We start from the raw sequence: 17,862 nt of genomic DNA on the forward strand, positions 1-17,862 counted from the left end.
TTGGGTGGGGAGTCGGGGGTGGGGGAGGCTGGGAAGGGATGGGAAGGGGAAACAAAGGAGGAGGCAACAATGCTTGATAAGAAATGTACTCATTATCTTACCCATGTAATTGTAACCCCTCTGTACAGTATTTTCATAATAAAATAAATTAAAAAACAGGATAATAGAAAGAAAGAAAGAAAGAAGGGAGGGAGGGAGGAAGGAAGGAAGGAAAGAAGGAAGGAAGGATGGAAGAAAGGGAGGAAAGAAGGAAGGAAAGAAAGAAAGAGAGAAAGAGAAAGAAAAGGGTACCAGGACATCAGTACGCTTCCAAGGCTTCCAAGGCAAAAAGAATGCTAAGAGAGATAGTGAGTGTACAGAAACTCCATAACCGCCAGTACACACCACTGATCCCCACTACTCAGCATCACAGGCATGCAATTATTCATTGTCTAAGTAAATCTTTGAGAATTCCTATTTCTTCCCTATTCTTGGATACTCTCCCTATCCCTAAGAACTGCCTCATTTCTGGCTTATAGACTTCTTTTGAGGTGTTTTTTGTTTTTGTTTGTTTGTTTTTGTTTTTACCAATCCTGGAGCTTAAGCTCAAGGCCTGGGCACTGTCTCTGATTTGCTCAAGGTTAGCACTCTACCACTTGAGCCACAGTACCACTTCTGGATTTTTCTGTTTATGTGGTACTGAGCAATCAAACCCATGGCATCATGCATGTTAGGTAAGCACTCTACCACTAAGCCACATTCCCAGCCCCATATGTATTTTTGTTTTCTCTGGTCCTGGATTTGAACTCAGTTCCTGGGTGCTGTTCCTGAGCTATTTTGTTTAAGTTTAGCATTCTACCACTTGAGCCACAGCTCTGAGATGTATTTTTATTACTTCATTTACTTTGAGAAAAGTTGAAGGAGGGTTAGGACACATGCTTGCTAATCATCCTTTTCCAGATTGCCTCATGCACCACAATGGGATTTTATTATTGGTCTGTGGCTGCTACTGCTGGAAAAAGATTTCAGCCTGACCTTCACAAGCTGCTGGGGGATGAATGCTGCACGTGGCTGACAGCAAAAATGTGTCTTACTGGGTTTTTTTTAAGCTTCCACACTAACCACATCTCACTGTGGCAGGAAAGAAAATTACTCCTCTCACTGTACAGAACTCAATATGTTGCAATCCTCTACATAAAAATGAGATAGTAAAATTGACATGAATTGGTCCAACAGGAAAAGGTAGCAGCACCAAGAAACACCTCTTAGAGAGTTCTAGCATCAAAGAATAGAACTCTGAACTGCTCAATAGGCATAGAGGAAAAAAAAATTTTAAAAATCAGAGATATAGCCTGGCACCTGTGGCTCATACCTGTAATCCTAGCTATACAGGAGGCGGAGATCTGGTTCAAAGGTGGATCATGGTTCAAAGACAGCCCAGGCAGGAAAGTCCGTGAGACTCTTATCTCCAATTAACTACCAGAAAACCAGAAGTGGCGCTGTGGCTCAAGTGATAGAGTACTTGCCTTGAGCTGAAGAGCTGAGGGATAGTGCCCAGGCCCAGAGTTCAAGCCCCATGACCGATAAAAAAACAAAAAACAAAAACAAAAATCAACCCCAGAGTTTTAGGGCTGGGAGTGTGGCTTAGTGGTAGACTGCTTGCCTAGCATGCATGAAGCCTTGGGTTTGATTCCTCAGTACCACAATAAAAAAAGAAGCTGGAAGTGGCACTGTGGCTCAAGTGGTAGAGTGCTAGCCTTAGCTCGGGGACAGTGCCCAGGCCCTGAGCTCAAGCCCCAGAACTGGCAATAGAAAAAAAACAAAAAACATTTTTAAATGTGAGGAGGCATTCACACAGCTGGCCTCACCAAAGAGAACAAACACCTCAAAGAGAACAACTGACAGACTAATAGAGTTCAATCCATCTAGTTAAGGAAAGGGCCGCTGCAGGGAATCCTGAGAAGCCTGTCTGTTAAGAAAAGGCTTGCCTGGTGTCTCATTAGGTAAGACAAATAGCTTTTGAGGACTGTCAGAACGCACCGATATGTACCATAGCTGCCAGATCAGTTTAGAGCTCAGAAAAGGGTTACAATGATACATCGGCAAGAAAGGACTAGTGGATTATATGTGTTTTTCTTTTTTACTTGCAATCTATACCTTGGCCCCTCCAACTTGAGAGTAAGATGGGAAAGAAAGAAGAGAAAGTCTATGTATGTTTTATTTTGTGCTTTTAACAACACGAGAATGAACAGCCTCAAAATTAAACATCAAGTTCAACCCCATGTCATGCTAAAGCCCCATCTGGACTTTTATATAATGCAGAGTTGAGTACAACAAGCACTTTGAGAGAAAGAGAAATCAGGCCGGCCACACACACACACACACACACACACACACACACACACACACACACACACATACACACACAACCATCTGAATCTCTTAACTCAGTCTATGCCATAGAAAATAGAAAAACCTGCTTGAAAATATTTGTTCAAGGCAAAGGGAACTCAATTACTAAGGAAAAATCTGTCCCAATGAGGGCTCATGTTTTACCGAGATGAACAGTTTTAAATTAAACTGAATTCAGAGTTTTCCTAATTGGCATTTTCATCCATTTTTAAGTTCTCATTAAAAAATCAAAATGACTCTAAAATTAAAAGAGTAATGCTTTACATGAAACAATAATTCTCTAAATTTTCATCTGCATATCTTCTATATAATTAAACAAATCCTTATGGTAGTACAAATTCAATCGGTACTACCCTATTTAAAGTACTATCAAACAGTTCTACACTAATTCCCCTTGACAGCTTGGCTCTTATGGTCTCTGTTAAAAGCTCAGCCACAGAACTCCCTGCTATCATAGAGAAAGCAAGTGCTTGATCTTAGATACTGTCTAGGTCACTCTGGGCAAAGTAATGGCTTACCTGCTCCTCTGACAGTTGAGATATATGATTCACAGCAGCATAAGACTCAATTTTGGGATTAAAGTGGTTGATGATGGCTCTGAAAGAAAGAATAACCATTAACACAACATCAAATAGACGATAAACCAATCAAAAAATAAGGATATAATATCTTTTTGGTTTAACATACTAGATCAAATGATTTTAAAAAGATAACTGTCCTTTCACTACACCATGAGGGAGGTTATAAATAGGAATGGGAATGGTTTAATTATTTATTACAAAGAAGATGGAGCACCTCTGCTATGCAAATGAGCTAAAGAGAAAAAACTCATAACGAAACAATCAAAAATCATGCCAAGAATTTTTTAGACAACAAATAGGACTCCAGGTTGCTGTCCACTAGGGGGCTCTGGTGTTCTAATCTGAAAGAAAGTGGACTTAAATCAAGGCTGGTGCAAAATGTTGGGTACATACAGTCTCCAAAGTCTAGAGGCAATCATCATGTAAGCCAAAGTCTGAGAATTATTTTCAAATATTCCCTATCACTTGCTCATATCCAAGGTCACCATATCCTACAAAATCTACCTCTCAAAAAATCACTGAAATTTGAGCTGGATGTATGCCTCAAGTGCTAAGGTACCTAACTAGCAAGCTCTAAAATCCTTGAATTCAAACCTTAGTAATACCTAGCAAGCAAACAAACAAGAAAATCCTAACTAAACGGAAATTTGATTTAAGTAAATCTACCTCCAAACCAATATATTGGTATAGGTTCTTCTCATTTCTTGCCTGGTATAGCAAAAAGAACATGGGCTTTAGATCAAAGTTTGACATGTGTCTGTATTGATATAAATGGGGGAAAATAAAAATCTGACCCATAAATAATCTTACATAGTATATGTAGTTAGCTCCCTCTGTAGGGGGTACAGTTTAAATTCCCACTCACATTAAGGGCTAGATAATGTCATGTGGATGTCATTTAACCCATGGTATCTTTTTTTTTTTTTTTTGGGTCCAGTCATGGGACCTGAACTCTAGGCCTGGGTGCTCTCCCTCAGCTCTTCAGCTCAAGGCTAGTGTTCTACTACTTGAGCCACAGTGATACTCCCGGCTTTTTGCTTATGTGGTGCTGAGGAATTGAACCCAGGGCCTCAGGCATGCAAGGCAAGTGTTCTACCACTGAGCCACCTTCCCGGCCCAACCCGTGGTATCTTAACATGAGAAGGGCATATTATCTCTGTGGTATCCTTCTAAACATCTATAACCTTATTTTTTTGTTAAGATGTTTATGATGCAGTTTAAATAACAATCCTATTATACATTATTCCATAATATAATCCAAGATTACCTGAACATGAAGAACCAGGAAATTTTCTGCTCATGTGCAGAATGATAACAGAAGTCAGATGAAACAGATTTGAAATGATCAAATTCAGTGAATTGTCCATTTAAAATGGGTGGGTTTCATATACAGTGAGACCAAAAAAAGATAGTCTTAGGAGAAAATCACCAAGTTGTAATTCCCAAGCATTTCTTCATATGTATAAAATAATATACATACTGAAATGAGCCAAAGATAAGGAAACAAAAGGGCCTTTTCTTAATCTGTCTTCATTTTCTGATGACTCTGTATTCTTTATCTCATATGGTGTACATATGTGCACATATGAAGGAAGGTGGGGGGCACAGAATCAGTGGAAAATGGGTGAAAAAGTGCAGCAGAACACAATGGCTGCACTGGACACTGACGAAAGTGAACCATGTGCAACTCATGGGTAGAGATGAGAGGGAGGGAATGAGAGAGAATGAGGGAACAGATGATACTATGCAAAAGGAAAGAAATGTATGTATTACCTGACATATGTAAAGGTAATCTTGCTATATATCACCTCTAAAACCACAATAAAGTAATAAAAAAAAAAGTAAATCTGGGCGCCGGTTGCTCAATCCTGTAATCCTAGCTACTCAGGAGGCTGAGATATGAAAAATTGTGGTTCAAAGCCAGCGTGGGCAGGAAAGTCCATGAAACTCTAATCTCCAAATAACCACCAGAAACCAGGAAGTGGCACTGTGGCTCAAGTGGTAGAGTGCTTGCCTTGAGCTGACAAGCTTAGGGACAGCACCTAGGCCCAGAGTTCAAACCTCACAACTGACCTAAATAAATAAATGAAAATTTAAAAAATAGGGGCTGGGAAGGTGACTCAGTGGTAGAGTGCTTGCCTTGCATGCATAAGGCCCTGGGTTCAATTCCTTAGCACCACATAAGCAGAAAAAGCCAGAAGTGGCACTGTGGCTCTAATGGTAGAGTGCTAGCCTTAAGGTGAAGAGCTGAGGGACAGTGCCCAGGCCCAGAGTTCAGGCCCCACGACCGACCAAAAAAACAAATAATAATAAAATTGGTAGGTTTGTTATATGTAAATTATGCTTCTATGTACCCAAAAGAGCAAAACAAAAATAAAAGTCTTAAAAGAAGGACAAATTTGTTAAAATATTGTATTATTTTGTCTACAGTGTAAGGTAAATTGACTTTTTTTCTCGCCTTTTACTTACTTTTAAACTTTTATTTTTTTTATTTTTTGCACGACCTGGGGCTTGAACTCAGGGCTTGGGCACTATCCCTGAGCTTTTTTTGCTCAAGGCCAGCACTCTACCACTTGAGCCACAGCACCATTTCCAGCTTTTTCTGTTATGTGGTGCTGAGGAATTAAACCCAGCGCTTCATACATGCTAGGCAAGTACTCTACTGCTAAGCCACATTCCTAGCCTGAACTTTTATTTTTGAATTAGCATGCATTAATGCTATGAGGGGTTTCATTGTGATAATTCCCTACATGAATGAATACAGTGTATTTGAACAGATTCACACATACATACTGTTATATTCCCATTCCTCTTCTTCTATTCTCTATGACCTTAATTTAAACATCAGACAACAGTAAGAATAATGGTATAAACCCAGCTTTTGGGAGGCACAGGCAGGAGGATCTCCTGTTCAAGGCCAGCATGGACTATATAATACCAAGAGCTTATAGGGGCTAAGCCATGTGTCAGTGGCTCACATCTGTGGTCTGGGAAAGTGGCCCAGTGGTAGAGTGATTGCCTTGCATGCATGAGGCCCTGGGTTCAATTCCTCAGTACCACATAAGCAGAAAAAGCCAGAAGTGGCGCTGTGGCTCAGGTGGTAGAGCGCTAGCCTTGAGCTGAAGAGCTGATAGACAGTGCCCAGGCCCAGAGTTCTAGCCTCACAATCAGGAAAAAAAAAGAAGTGGCTCACATCTGGAATCCTACTATTCAGGAGGCTGAGATCTGGGGAATCCTGGCCAGACCAGTTAGAAAAATTTACCAGATTCCATCTCCAGCATAACAAGCATAAAGCAGGGCTGGAGGCATACAGCTCAAGTGGTAGCCTAGCAAACACAGGGCCCCAAGATTAACAGTACCACCAAAAGCAACCAAGCAACAACAAAAACAAAGTTCAGTGGTAGAATGAGGTATGTATAAAACTCTGGGTTCCATTACCAGGAAAGAAAAAAAGGAAGAAAGGAAAGGTAGGGGTTAGGGGGAGGTAGGAAAGAGGGAGAGGTAAGGAAGGGTGGAATATTTCAGAAAATTCAGATTGAGAATAGTCTACAGGATACCAGTATGCCTATAACAGGAAAAATAAGACTTGAGAAATTGTTACAGGTCAGAGGGCAAGGAGAGACACGACAACTAAATCAATGTAGTATCTGAACTAGATCTTGAAACACAAAGGCATGGTGCCTTTTTTGTTGTTTTTGTTGGTCATGGGGCCTGAACTCTGAGCCTGGGAGCTGTCCCTCAGCACTTCAGCTCAAGGCTAGCACTCTACCACTTGAGCCACACAGACACTTTCAGCTTTTTCTGCTTATGTGGTGCTGAGGAATTAAACCCAAGGCCTCATGCATGCAAGGCAAGCACTCTACCACTAAGCCACCTTCCCAGCCCTATGATGTCTTAAAAAAAAAAAAAAAACAAGTCCAGCAATGAGCAAAGGATGTCAACTGTAATAGATGGATACTACTGAGCTAGAATGTTGGAGGTTGAGCCAGTAAGAAGGAAGATTATTATTCTTAACATTCTTGACTTTTTAAAACCATTTTTTGAGACAAACTTGGCAAAAAAGAGAAAAGGTTAAATTAAACTTTCTTTGTGCTTTATTGTCCAGGCTAGTCTCAAACTCCTCATCTCAAGTGACCCTTGCCAGACACTGGTGGTTCACACCTGTAATCCTAGCTACTCAGGAAGCTGAAATCTGAGGACTGCAGTTTGAAGCCAGTTCAAAGACAGAAAATCTGTGAGACTCTTACCTCCAATAAACTACTCAGAAAAAAGCCAGAAGTAGCTCTATGGTTCAAGTGATAGAGTACTAGCCTTGAGCACAAAGAAGCTTAAGGCTCTGAGTTCAAGTCCCAAGATCCACCCCCCCAAAAAAAAAGTTCAACTGACTCTACTACCCCAGCTTCCCTAATGCTGAGACAGCAAGTATGTACCATCTTATCCACTCCCTTGCCCATTTTTTAAAGAGTGATGGTTGGTGCTGCCCACATTATTCAGACAGCCATCCAGAATTCAGAAGAGGATGCAAGGAGGATCTAAAGAAATATAAATTATGAGGCCAAAGAAAAGAGAAAGAACACTGAAAGTAAAACTCAGTGGGAAAATGGAATGAAATTTCCAACCAACTTCCAGCTTTCCTAAAACTGGGACTAACTAAACGCTCCATGAGGGCAGGGATAAAATTGATTTTGGTGAACAATATATTAATAAGGCCTAGTACACTGAGAGATTCAGCTTCAAAAAATGGAATGAAAAAATCTAGGATGGTTTCTGATCAGTCAAATAAACTTTTGTTAGGGGAGAGTCATGATCATCAGTTATTCTCCCACAGTACGAATATAATAATAAAATATTTTAACCTCTTAGTAGATAAGCTGGGTCAGATGTGAATGTCTATCCTCTTGTTACTGTTTAGTAAAGCTTTTTTCCCTACCCCCCTCCCATCCCAAAGTCATACTAGGGGGCTAGGACACAGCTTCCTAGTACTTCTTACCAACGTAATCTAATGTCTAAGCCTCATTGTTTATTTTCTGTTTGAGGGTAGGAAGGAATGGAGGAGTATGTTATATTCTGGTACCAGCACCTAATGTTAGTGATTTAGAAAGTTCCAAATCAGAAGGGAAAAAGAAATGGACAACGTCACAGTGAAGGGAAATTGTGAAAAACAGCCAGTAAGCCAGCTCTGTGCTCAGTGCACCTTTAAAGGCAGAAATCTGGGCCACTCTTCAAAGCTAGTGTCAACTTCAGACTGGTGAAGACAGGGGTCACTTATACAGACTAAGTAAAGATAGAAGAGCAAGGCTGAGCTGCAAACCTACTGGGGATTTCATAGTCCATTTTTAACTTATTCTCTGTGACTCATGAGTCTGCAAAGCAGCTCTCTTTCCCCAAAGGCTGGAGAGTTGATGGCTGAGACACAGTTAAGTCCAACTTAAGCAAGGCATGCATGGAAATATTTGTTACCTTAAACATGTTAAAAAAAAAAAAAGAGCTGTGCTTTGGTGATTCACACCTGTAATTCTAGCTATTCAGGAGGCTGAAATCAGAATAGCAGTTCAAAGCCAGCCTGGGCAAGAAAGTCTGAGACTCTTATCTCTAATTAGCTGCCCAAAAGCCAGAAGTGGAGCTATGACTCAAGTAGCAAAAAAGGTCAGGAACAGTGCCCATGCACATTGTGCGTGCATGCGCGCCACACACACACACACACACACACACACAATTTTTTTTGGGGGGGGTCCGGTCGTGGGGCCTGTACTCTGGGCTTGGGCACTGTCCCTCAGCTCTTCAGCTCAAGGCTAGCGCTCTACCACTTGAGCCATAGCACCACTTCCGGCTTTTTTCTTTTTCTTTTTTTTTTTTGGGTCTGGTCGTGGGGCCTGAACTCGGCCTGGGCTCTGTCCCTCAGCTCTTCAGCTTAAGGCTAGTGCTCTACCACTTGAGCCACAGCGCCACTTCCGGCTTTTTTCTTTTTGCTTATGTGGTGCTGGGGAATTGAACCCAGGGCCTCAGGCATGCAAGGCAAGCACTCTACCACTGAGCCACCTTCCCAGCCCACAATTTTTTTTCTTTAAATACAATTTCTTTTTAATGTAGGCAATACAGTTTAACAGAAAATGTAGGTTCTTCCTCATATCCAACATGAATCTACAGCAAAATTTCCCAAGATGTTATTTCCCAAGATGTAATTTCTCAGAATTGCAGACATTTCACATGAACAGAAACATCTAACAGTTTTCTATGAAACAATAAATAAAAAAATATTTTTGTCCGGGAGCCTAGAACATGATGATTGATTCACTACTGAGATACTTAGGGGAAACAGGCTGTCTCTAAAAGCTGCTATATAAATCTTTCAGGCAGAAAGCAGAAAAAAAGAGAAAAGTTGTTTACAGGAAAAGTTTTCATTTCAAGGAAGGATATACAAACTGGTTTATTCAACAAGATATATTCTAGAAAGATTCTAAAAAATTTTCACTGCAAAATTATACCTACAGAGTTATAAGATTTACATTAAAGAATCTGATTATGTGATGTTGGAGGGGATGTGGACAGAAGGGAACCCTACTGCATTGTTGGTGGGATTGTAAACTTGTTCAACTACTTAGGAAAGTAGTATGGAGGTTCCTCAAAAGGCTCCAGATAGAGCTCTCCTATGACCCAGCAATCCTACTTTTGGGCATTTACCCAAATGATCACAAACAAGACCATACTAAAGCTACCAGCACAACTATGTTTATTGCAGAATTATTTACCATAGCTAAGATATGGAACCAACCCAGATGCCCCTCAGTAGATGAATGGACCAAGAAAATGTGGTATATATACACAATGGAATTCTATGCCTCCATCAGAAAGAATGACATTGCCCCATTTGTTAGGAAATGCAAAGATTTGGAAAAAATTATATTAAATGAAGTAAGCCAGGCCCAAAGAAACATAGGTCCCATGGTTTCCTTTATTTGCAATATCTAGTATATGTCTGAGACAAGCAGTAAAGGTCAGATAAGTTGATGTTAGGTGAAATGAACCCCAAGTTAAGTATTTAAATGTTTTTTCTTTCTTGCGATTGTTTCTAACATATTTATAAGATGATTTCTTCGTTGCTTTGTATGTCCCTCCCCCGCGGTATAACCCTTGCTCTTACTGTGTTTGATGTTGGTATAATTTATAGAGGGGAAGGGCAAAAACAAATCATTTAAATAGGGATACAGGTGGACTCATTGCAACAATGAGATGTACAAGTCGTTATGTAAAAAAACAAACTTTACAACTTTGGTGTGGGGGGGTAACAGGGGAGGGAGGGGATCGGGGGAGGGGATGGAGGTATTTTCACAATATAAATAAATAAATTTTTAAAAAGAATCTGATTATGGGTGATTACAGAAGCTTGGTAAAATTCTTGAATTTTAAGCTCCAGCCTCATAAAAGATATAGCCTTTTATTATTAAGTGTCTGCTAAATAAACAAAATCAGCTGGATGCTTCTCTTTTGTTTACCAGATTTTCTTCATATGGGTTGCTATTCCTTTTCACTAGCGAAAACTGAATCACCTTTTCTTTCCTTTTTTCTTTCCCTTTCTCTTTTTTATTATATAACCCAAGCTAGTCTTGATTTCTCCATCCTCTGTCTCAGCTTCCTGAGTGCTAAAATTACAAGTGTGTACCAAAAAACATGCCTTTTAAAAATTTAGTTATTAAGGGCTGGGAAGGTGGCTCAGTGGTAGCGCGCTTGCCTTGCATGCATGAGGCCCTGGGTTCCATTCCTCAGTACCACATAAGCAGAAAAAGCCGGAAGTTGTGCTGTGGCTCAAGTGGAAGAGTTCTAGCCTTGAGCTGAAGAGCTGAGGAACAACATCCAGGCCCAGAATTCAGGCCCCACGACTGACAGATCAATCGATAGATAATAAAAATAAAATAAAATATAGTTAATATGTCAGAAAAGAACTTTTTACTTGTGGTACTAAGGATGGAACTTTATACATGCTAGGTTAAGTGCTCTCCCACTGAGTTACATCCTAAACCCCAAATCCTGAGTCTTATTTTTCCTAAAAGGTACAGATACAATTGCTTTTCTGAACAATATACCACATATGGAAGGCTTTAGAGGAAGTAGGCCTGAGTTAAAATCCAGATTCTACTACTTATTAGTTATATAACTTTGGGCAAGACACCAATCTTTCTTACCAATTTATTCTTTTCTTCTTTTTTTGGGTGTGTGTATATTTTAGTACTGGATCTAGAACTTGGGGCCTGGGTGATTTTCCTTTGTTTTTTCACTCAAGGCTGCTGTTCTAACACTTGAGCCACAACTCCACTTCCAGCTTTTTGGTGGTTAATTGGAGATGAGTCTCATGGACTTTTTCCTGCACAGGCTGGCTGTGATCTGAGATCTAAGCCGCCTGAGTAGCTAGGATTAAAGATGTGAGGCACTGGTGCCCAACGTCTTTACCAATTACTTCAGCTAGTTAGTTTCCTCTCTAAAGCTTTCCACCTAATTTTCATACATACCATTCATAAAGGAAATATTGATTGATTGATTGATTGAAATACTGGGGATCAAACCCAGGGCCTTGCATATCATAGGCAAGTACTTACTCTACTACTGTTATAACCCTGTAAGGAAAAAAAAAATTTAAACAGCTTCCTCTTTCTTAGACCAGTCCAGTGATATATTATACAATATACTACAGAGTATATTCTCAGGTATATATATTAAAGATAGGAAAACCACCATAATCATAATCACTTTTCTAGAGAAACCTTCAAACAGACTGGCTTCTGAGCAGGGGGGACTGAGTAGCATGTGACAGTGGTTAAAATAGTTCATCTGAGGTTGAGTTATTTAATGTTACACTAACATTTCTTTTCACCTTCACAACTGCCTCACACACTCCCATTTCATGCAATAATAAGCTTCCTTCCTCATGGAGCCAATGAATCTTCAGCACATCCAATTCAACAACAAAAACAACAAAAAAAGCAATTTCCCTTGATGCCTGTTAACAGCAGTGCATTACAAGCCTCAGAGACTCTGCTGATTAACATTTAACAAAATAAAACCTCACATAAAAATTCCTTCTAACCTTTTCACTTTGAAACTATCTAATCAAAACTTCTGCAACTGACCTGTGAGATTACTCTTTCATGCCAATTATCCCCCTCCTTATACTACTGTCCCTACAGCCATTCTTTTCAGGCCAACGACACAAAAATGGAACCTTACTACAGAAAGCATTTTGACAGCCAGCAGGAAGGATGAGCTACAGGCTGGCACTGCTACTTGCTTGTTTTACAATAATTCATTTTTGTAAACTGGCCTAACAAAGCATTGGAGAATTTTACTCAACTGTGCATATAAATCTGTTGGTTGAAGGGAGTGGAACAGAGACTATATATCATCAGCTATGTCTTAGCAAATTATATTTTAACATGGTGAATGATTGAGTCAGCGGTCCTATCCACTTCTCATTTTATACTAAGTAAGTTATTCACCTACTGGCTACATTTTTAACCAGGAACTGCATTAGGCAGATGAAAGTGTACAAGTCATTAAAGTAGAAACAGCAGTGGGTTAACACATATAAAATATACATGCAAATGCCCTGAGGAGCAGCTGCTTCATTTTCTGAAGCTTTGTGCATGGCAGTTTGGTCTTTCTACCTTGAGGTATGACTTTGCCCAATGTAGGTTTCCACTTCATAACCCACTGGAAATTAAACAACTGGTTTTAGCTACTTCTTATAAAACAAGCTGATCTTCTTCTACCGTTCTCACTCTCTCCCTTGCTCTCTTACTCCCCGAACCATTTTATGAGATTTCACTGTGTTGTTCAGGCTGGTCTTGAACTCCAGGGCTCAAGTGATCATCCTGTCTTAATCTCACAAGTAGCTGCACCCAGATGAAAATGAACTGAGTTCTAGTACTTGTGGCCCCAAACTACAGATTTCAGGCAAATAGGATGCCACAAAATTTATATTTTGGCTAAATTATCTCCTCTTGTATTTTCATAAGAAAGGAATATAATTTCTTCCCACTTTAGATACCAGCCTTAGTTTTATTTATTTATTTTTTTTGGGGGGGTCTGGTCGTGGGGCCTGAACTCTGGAGCCTGGGTGCTGTCCCTCAGCTCTTCAGCTCAAGGCTAGCACTCTACCACTTGAGCCATAGCGCCACCTCCGGCTTTTTTCTTTTTGCTTATGTGGTGCTGAGGAATCGAACCCAGAGCCCAAGCAAGCAAGGCAAGCGCTCTACCACTGAGCCACCTTCCCAGCCCCCAGCCTTAGCTTTTTTTTTGTTCCCACTGTCACATAGAATGCAAGAGGAGAATGAAGAAGCCAAAAGACTTGAAAGAGCCACAAAAGTCAAATGCACTGTCCACATTTCATCACTTAATGCATTCCCATTAGATATGTCTATCTTTTATTAAAACTTTCAATAAATGAACAGAAGCTCCAAAAACTTCCTGAAGACAAAATACCCACAAGATAAATCTACCCTGTTTGGATCTCATTACTATGTCCTTCACATTCCTTTTCTCTGTCTCTATTAGCAGGTTAGTTCCTGTGGCTATAGAATGAAAGCTTCTGGAGTTTGGCCCTTGGTTTCCTAATAAGGCTATTCTATACTCTTATAAACACCTAGTGAATATAAAGGAATAAAATAAGCCATATGAAAATGTGTATTAGATTTTTTTCTGTTCCCCTTCAAAGCCACAAATAAAAATTTAAACATACCTTGGAAGTTTAACAGAGTAGAAATCAGCTTAAAATTCAAAGAAGTAGTTGGGAATATGGCTGAAGTAGTAGAATACTTGCTTTGCAACTGTAAGGGTATGAGTTCAAACCATAGTTCAAACCACACATACACACACATAAAAAAAAAATTCCAAGAAGTGACTTAATTACTGATGAACATTCCAATGTCTTGAAAATGTTTTTAAAACTAGCATGAGACAAAAGACTGAAATATTTTAATTACATCTCAATTTCAATAGCCCAGTTAATTTATATATATATATATATATATATATATATATATGTATATATATATATTTTCCCCCCCCATCGGTTGTGGGGCTTGAACTCCGGGCCTAGGCACTGTCCCTCAGCTCTTCAGTTCAAGGCAAGCACTCTACCTTTTGAGCCACAGCGCCACTTCCAGTCTTCTGAGTGGTTTATTGGAGATGAGTTTTACAGATTTTCCTGCCAGGGCTGGCTTTGTACAGTGATCCTCTGATCTCAGCCTCCTGAGTAGCTAGGATTCCAGGAGTCAGCTACTGGCACCCGGCTAACATATCTTTTTGTTGTTGTTGTTGTTGTTGGTTGTGGGGCTTGAACTCTGGGCCTGGGTGCTGTCCCTCAGCTCTTCAGCTCAAGGCAAGCTCTCTACCACTTGAGCACAGCACCATTTCCAGTTTTCTAGTGGTTTATTGGAGATAGGAGTCTCACGGTCTTTCCTGCCTGAGCTGGCTTTGAACAGCGATCCTCAGATCTCAGCCTCCTGAGTAGCTAGAATTACAGGCGTGAGCCACTGGCGCCTGGCAACATATCTATTTTTTAAGCATGGGACAGGCAGAGGACAAGAAAATAAGCTACTGACTCAGGCTTCTTTTCTTATAGCTTAAAAAATGAAAACAAAACTTTGGTGAATCACATACTAGACTGAGGAGGGAGAGAAATACTCTGTAGATCATATACCAGTTACAGAAAAAGAAGCATATACTCACAACATTGAGCCACACATACACCTCAACTGTGCAGAAGGAGAATAAGGATCTCATGTTAACAAAGGAAGAAGGATGACAAGAGCTCTGACTAGCCCAGCATTGGCCATACAGATCCTGTGTTAGATAAGAGTGGTCCTGCTAATTACAGGAAGGAAGGGATGCTGAGGCATAGAGACCATATACTAGTTTTTAAGAACTGCAAGAAAAACATAAAATTAAAAGACATGCAAAGATGTTTTAATATTCCTTAGTAAAGGCACTCAGTGAAACTGCCAAAGTAATTAAACAAGTGAACATTTACCAAAAAGCCCCTATCAGTTAAGTAAGCAGAGATGAATCCTATTAGAGTACACTGTCAAGCTTGGAGCCTTCAGGTACTAATCACTCAGATGTGGTGTTGTTTGGTCCCCACTACTTTTCTGCCTGCAGTGACTGTCCTTTGTGTCAGCTCTGAAGAAGCAAGCTGCTTTTACTTACTCTGGCAGTGACTTGTATTATTTTCAGCAACCTAAGACAAGTTTTTTGCCTATAAGAAACTTGAGTGTAGCTTTTGGGAGCAGGTGGTGGTGATGTCCAGAAAAAGGAGCCTTGAGAAGTAGAGGATGGGTATAAGAGAAAGCAGGGCAGCTGGGTAGTAGTTTCTATTACTAAAGAGAACAGGATAGTTTAGTAAATCAAGAGTTAGATAAGTAGTAAACAAATATTCTGCCTAAGTGAAGTTGATAACCTATCTCTCTCAAAAAGGAAAAAGTTAACTCGACTTTATAATGTACCTTCTCTTCAGAAAAAAAAATTATTATTGAAAGCCGGGCGCTTGTGGCTCAAGCCTGTAATCCTAGCTACTCAGGAGGCTGAGATCTGAGGATCGCAGTTCAAAGCCAGCCCGGGCAGGAAAATCTGTGAAACTCTTTGTTTTTTTTTTGGTCCGGTCATGGGGCCTGAACTCTGGGCCTGGGCGCTGTCCCTCAGCTCTTCAGCTCAAGGCTAGCGCCCTACCACTTGAGCCACAGTGCCACTTCTGGCTTTTTTCTTATGTGGTGCTGAGGAATTGAATCCAGGGCCTCAGGCATGCAAGGCAAGCGCTCTACCACTGAGCCACCTTCCCAGCCCCTGAAACTCTTATCTCCAATAAACCACCAGAAAACTGGAAGTGGCACTGTAGCTCAAATGGTAGAGCACTAGCCTTGAGCTGAAGAGCTGAGGGACAGTGCTCAGGTCCAGAGTTCAAGCCCCACGACCGACCAAAAAAAAAAATTATTATTGAGAAGTGTTGCCTTTCCAACATTAAGGGCTGTCCCAAGTAACAAGGGTCAAATTTTCTCAACAACCTAGTCAATAGCTAATATTTAACAAAATGCAGTTGCTAGAGGAAGTAGTAATCTAACTTACGATTTACAAACAGAACTTCTTTCTGTAATTAGCCCCAACCTGACTAAATGCCAATGTACTAAAAGTCAGAAAGCTAGAGAGCTTTTAAAATTCAACAAAAATCCACACAAGGGAAAGGCTGTAAGAATAGCTGTGGACGCTTAAAAATCATGTAACTAATTTCAAAAACTCATTAAAGACCATATGCTTATTACTCCAAGGAGGAGGTAAGAATAGATAGATAGAAGTAGATAAAGCCCCTGAGTCCAAAAAACAACCAGTAAACCTCTAGTTCATTATACAGAGGTGATCTAAAGACATGACTAGCCAACTGCAGAAATGCCATGGACTGGGCTTGACACTGAAATGATGCTGGAGGTCTGACTGTAAAAGCACTTGCAGGGGTTTTGTTTTGTTTTTGTTTTTTTTAAACCTAGGACAAGAGCAAATAAAGAGCTGTGGTAGCAAGTGATTTGCAAGCATACTTTGTGCTCCCACTGCTCTTTGTTTGCAACAGGCCCTGCAGTTCCCTTATATTCAAGAGTAGCAGGAGGTGGAAAAAGGAGGGGAAGCTAATGACTACTACCCAGAACTAAGCAGTGCAGCCCAGGAGAGGACTTGATGGGAGGGTAAATTTGGGGCCTAATTCTTTGACAGCACCTCCAGTAAACCAGGGGGTAAGAGCCAGCCCCAAAACATTTATCATAATAGTGCAACAAGATGAAGGCCTTTAGGGGCCAGCTTGAAATTCCAGAGTAAGAAAATAAAGCTGTGTGGAGGGTGAGGCAGCCAGCTCTGGCAGACTGTCTCTATGGGAGGCTGGGTGTAATTGTTTTATGCTCACGAAGAGGTTATTAACTGCTTTCTCTCCAATCTATCAGAAAAGTGTTGTGTTTTTCTTTGTCCGCCCACCCGGAAAGGTGATGCTACAAAAGCAGAAATTTAAAATGACTGCAGAACTTCAGAAAGAGAAAAGCACCTCTGCATTTTCTCTTCCTCCTTATTCTACAAAGTGACTTGCTTTCTCAGGTGGTCAAGGGACACCCTATCCCCAGAAGGAAGTCTTAAGGATTCTGAATGGTTTGCAAGCATCACTTGTGACTCTTGTTCATTAAATGTTTGACAAACATCTGAATATCTTCCATGTATTAACACCATGCTAGGCAAAGGGGGAGACGAAAGACTATGATGCCAGATATCAAGGTGTTTACAGGGCTAGGAATGTGGCTTAGTGGTAGAGTGTTTGCCTAGCATGCATGAAGCCCTAGGTTCAATTCCTCAGTACCACATAAACAGAAAAAGACAAAAGTGGCTCTGTGGCTCAAGTGGTAGAGCACTTGCCTTGAATACAGAGAGGCTCAAGGACAGTGCCCAGGCATTGAATTCAAGCCCCAGGACTAGTCAAAAAAAGGAAAAGGCATTTACAGATTAGAGGGAGAGACATTATAAGCACTATTTCATTTTATGTCATGAAGACTAAATCAAAGAATACAGAGAGGTTACCATGGAAGCACAGAGGAGGGGTACTTGGCCAATCTGGGTGTGTATGTGTGTGTGAGGGGGACTTAAGGAAGGCATTCAGAAGGGGATGGTGCTTGAATAACCTGAAATAGCAACTAACCAGGCAAGGAAAAGGAAAAAATGTGCCGGCACATTTTCTTACAGGGTGGAGACTAATTCTCACCTTTTAATAATTACACAAAAGATGTATGTCCCTCCCCCACAGTATAACCCCTGCTTTCACTATATTTGATGTCAGTATAACTTGTGGAGGAGATGGGGAAAAACCAGTTGTTTAAGG

The 17,862-nt window shown here is 40.5% G+C and overlaps 1 protein-coding gene across 1 annotated transcript in view; it reads right to left on the minus strand.

The window, feature by feature from the left end:
- Nucleotides 1-17,862, minus strand: part of LOC105986594 (chromosome unknown open reading frame, human C10orf76) — a 234,251-nt gene that overhangs the window by 42,047 nt on the left and 174,342 nt on the right. Inside the window, exon 25 of the mRNA XM_013017591.1 lies at nucleotides 2,910-2,988. Coding sequence (XP_012873045.1) covers nucleotides 2,910-2,988 — 79 coding nt within the window. The remainder of the gene's footprint in view (nucleotides 1-2,909; nucleotides 2,989-17,862) is intronic.

Source organism: Dipodomys ordii, unplaced genomic scaffold, assembly GCF_000151885.1.
Source record: "Dipodomys ordii isolate 6190 unplaced genomic scaffold, Dord_2.0 Scaffold36, whole genome shotgun sequence".
NCBI lineage: Eukaryota > Metazoa > Chordata > Mammalia > Rodentia > Heteromyidae > Dipodomys > Dipodomys ordii.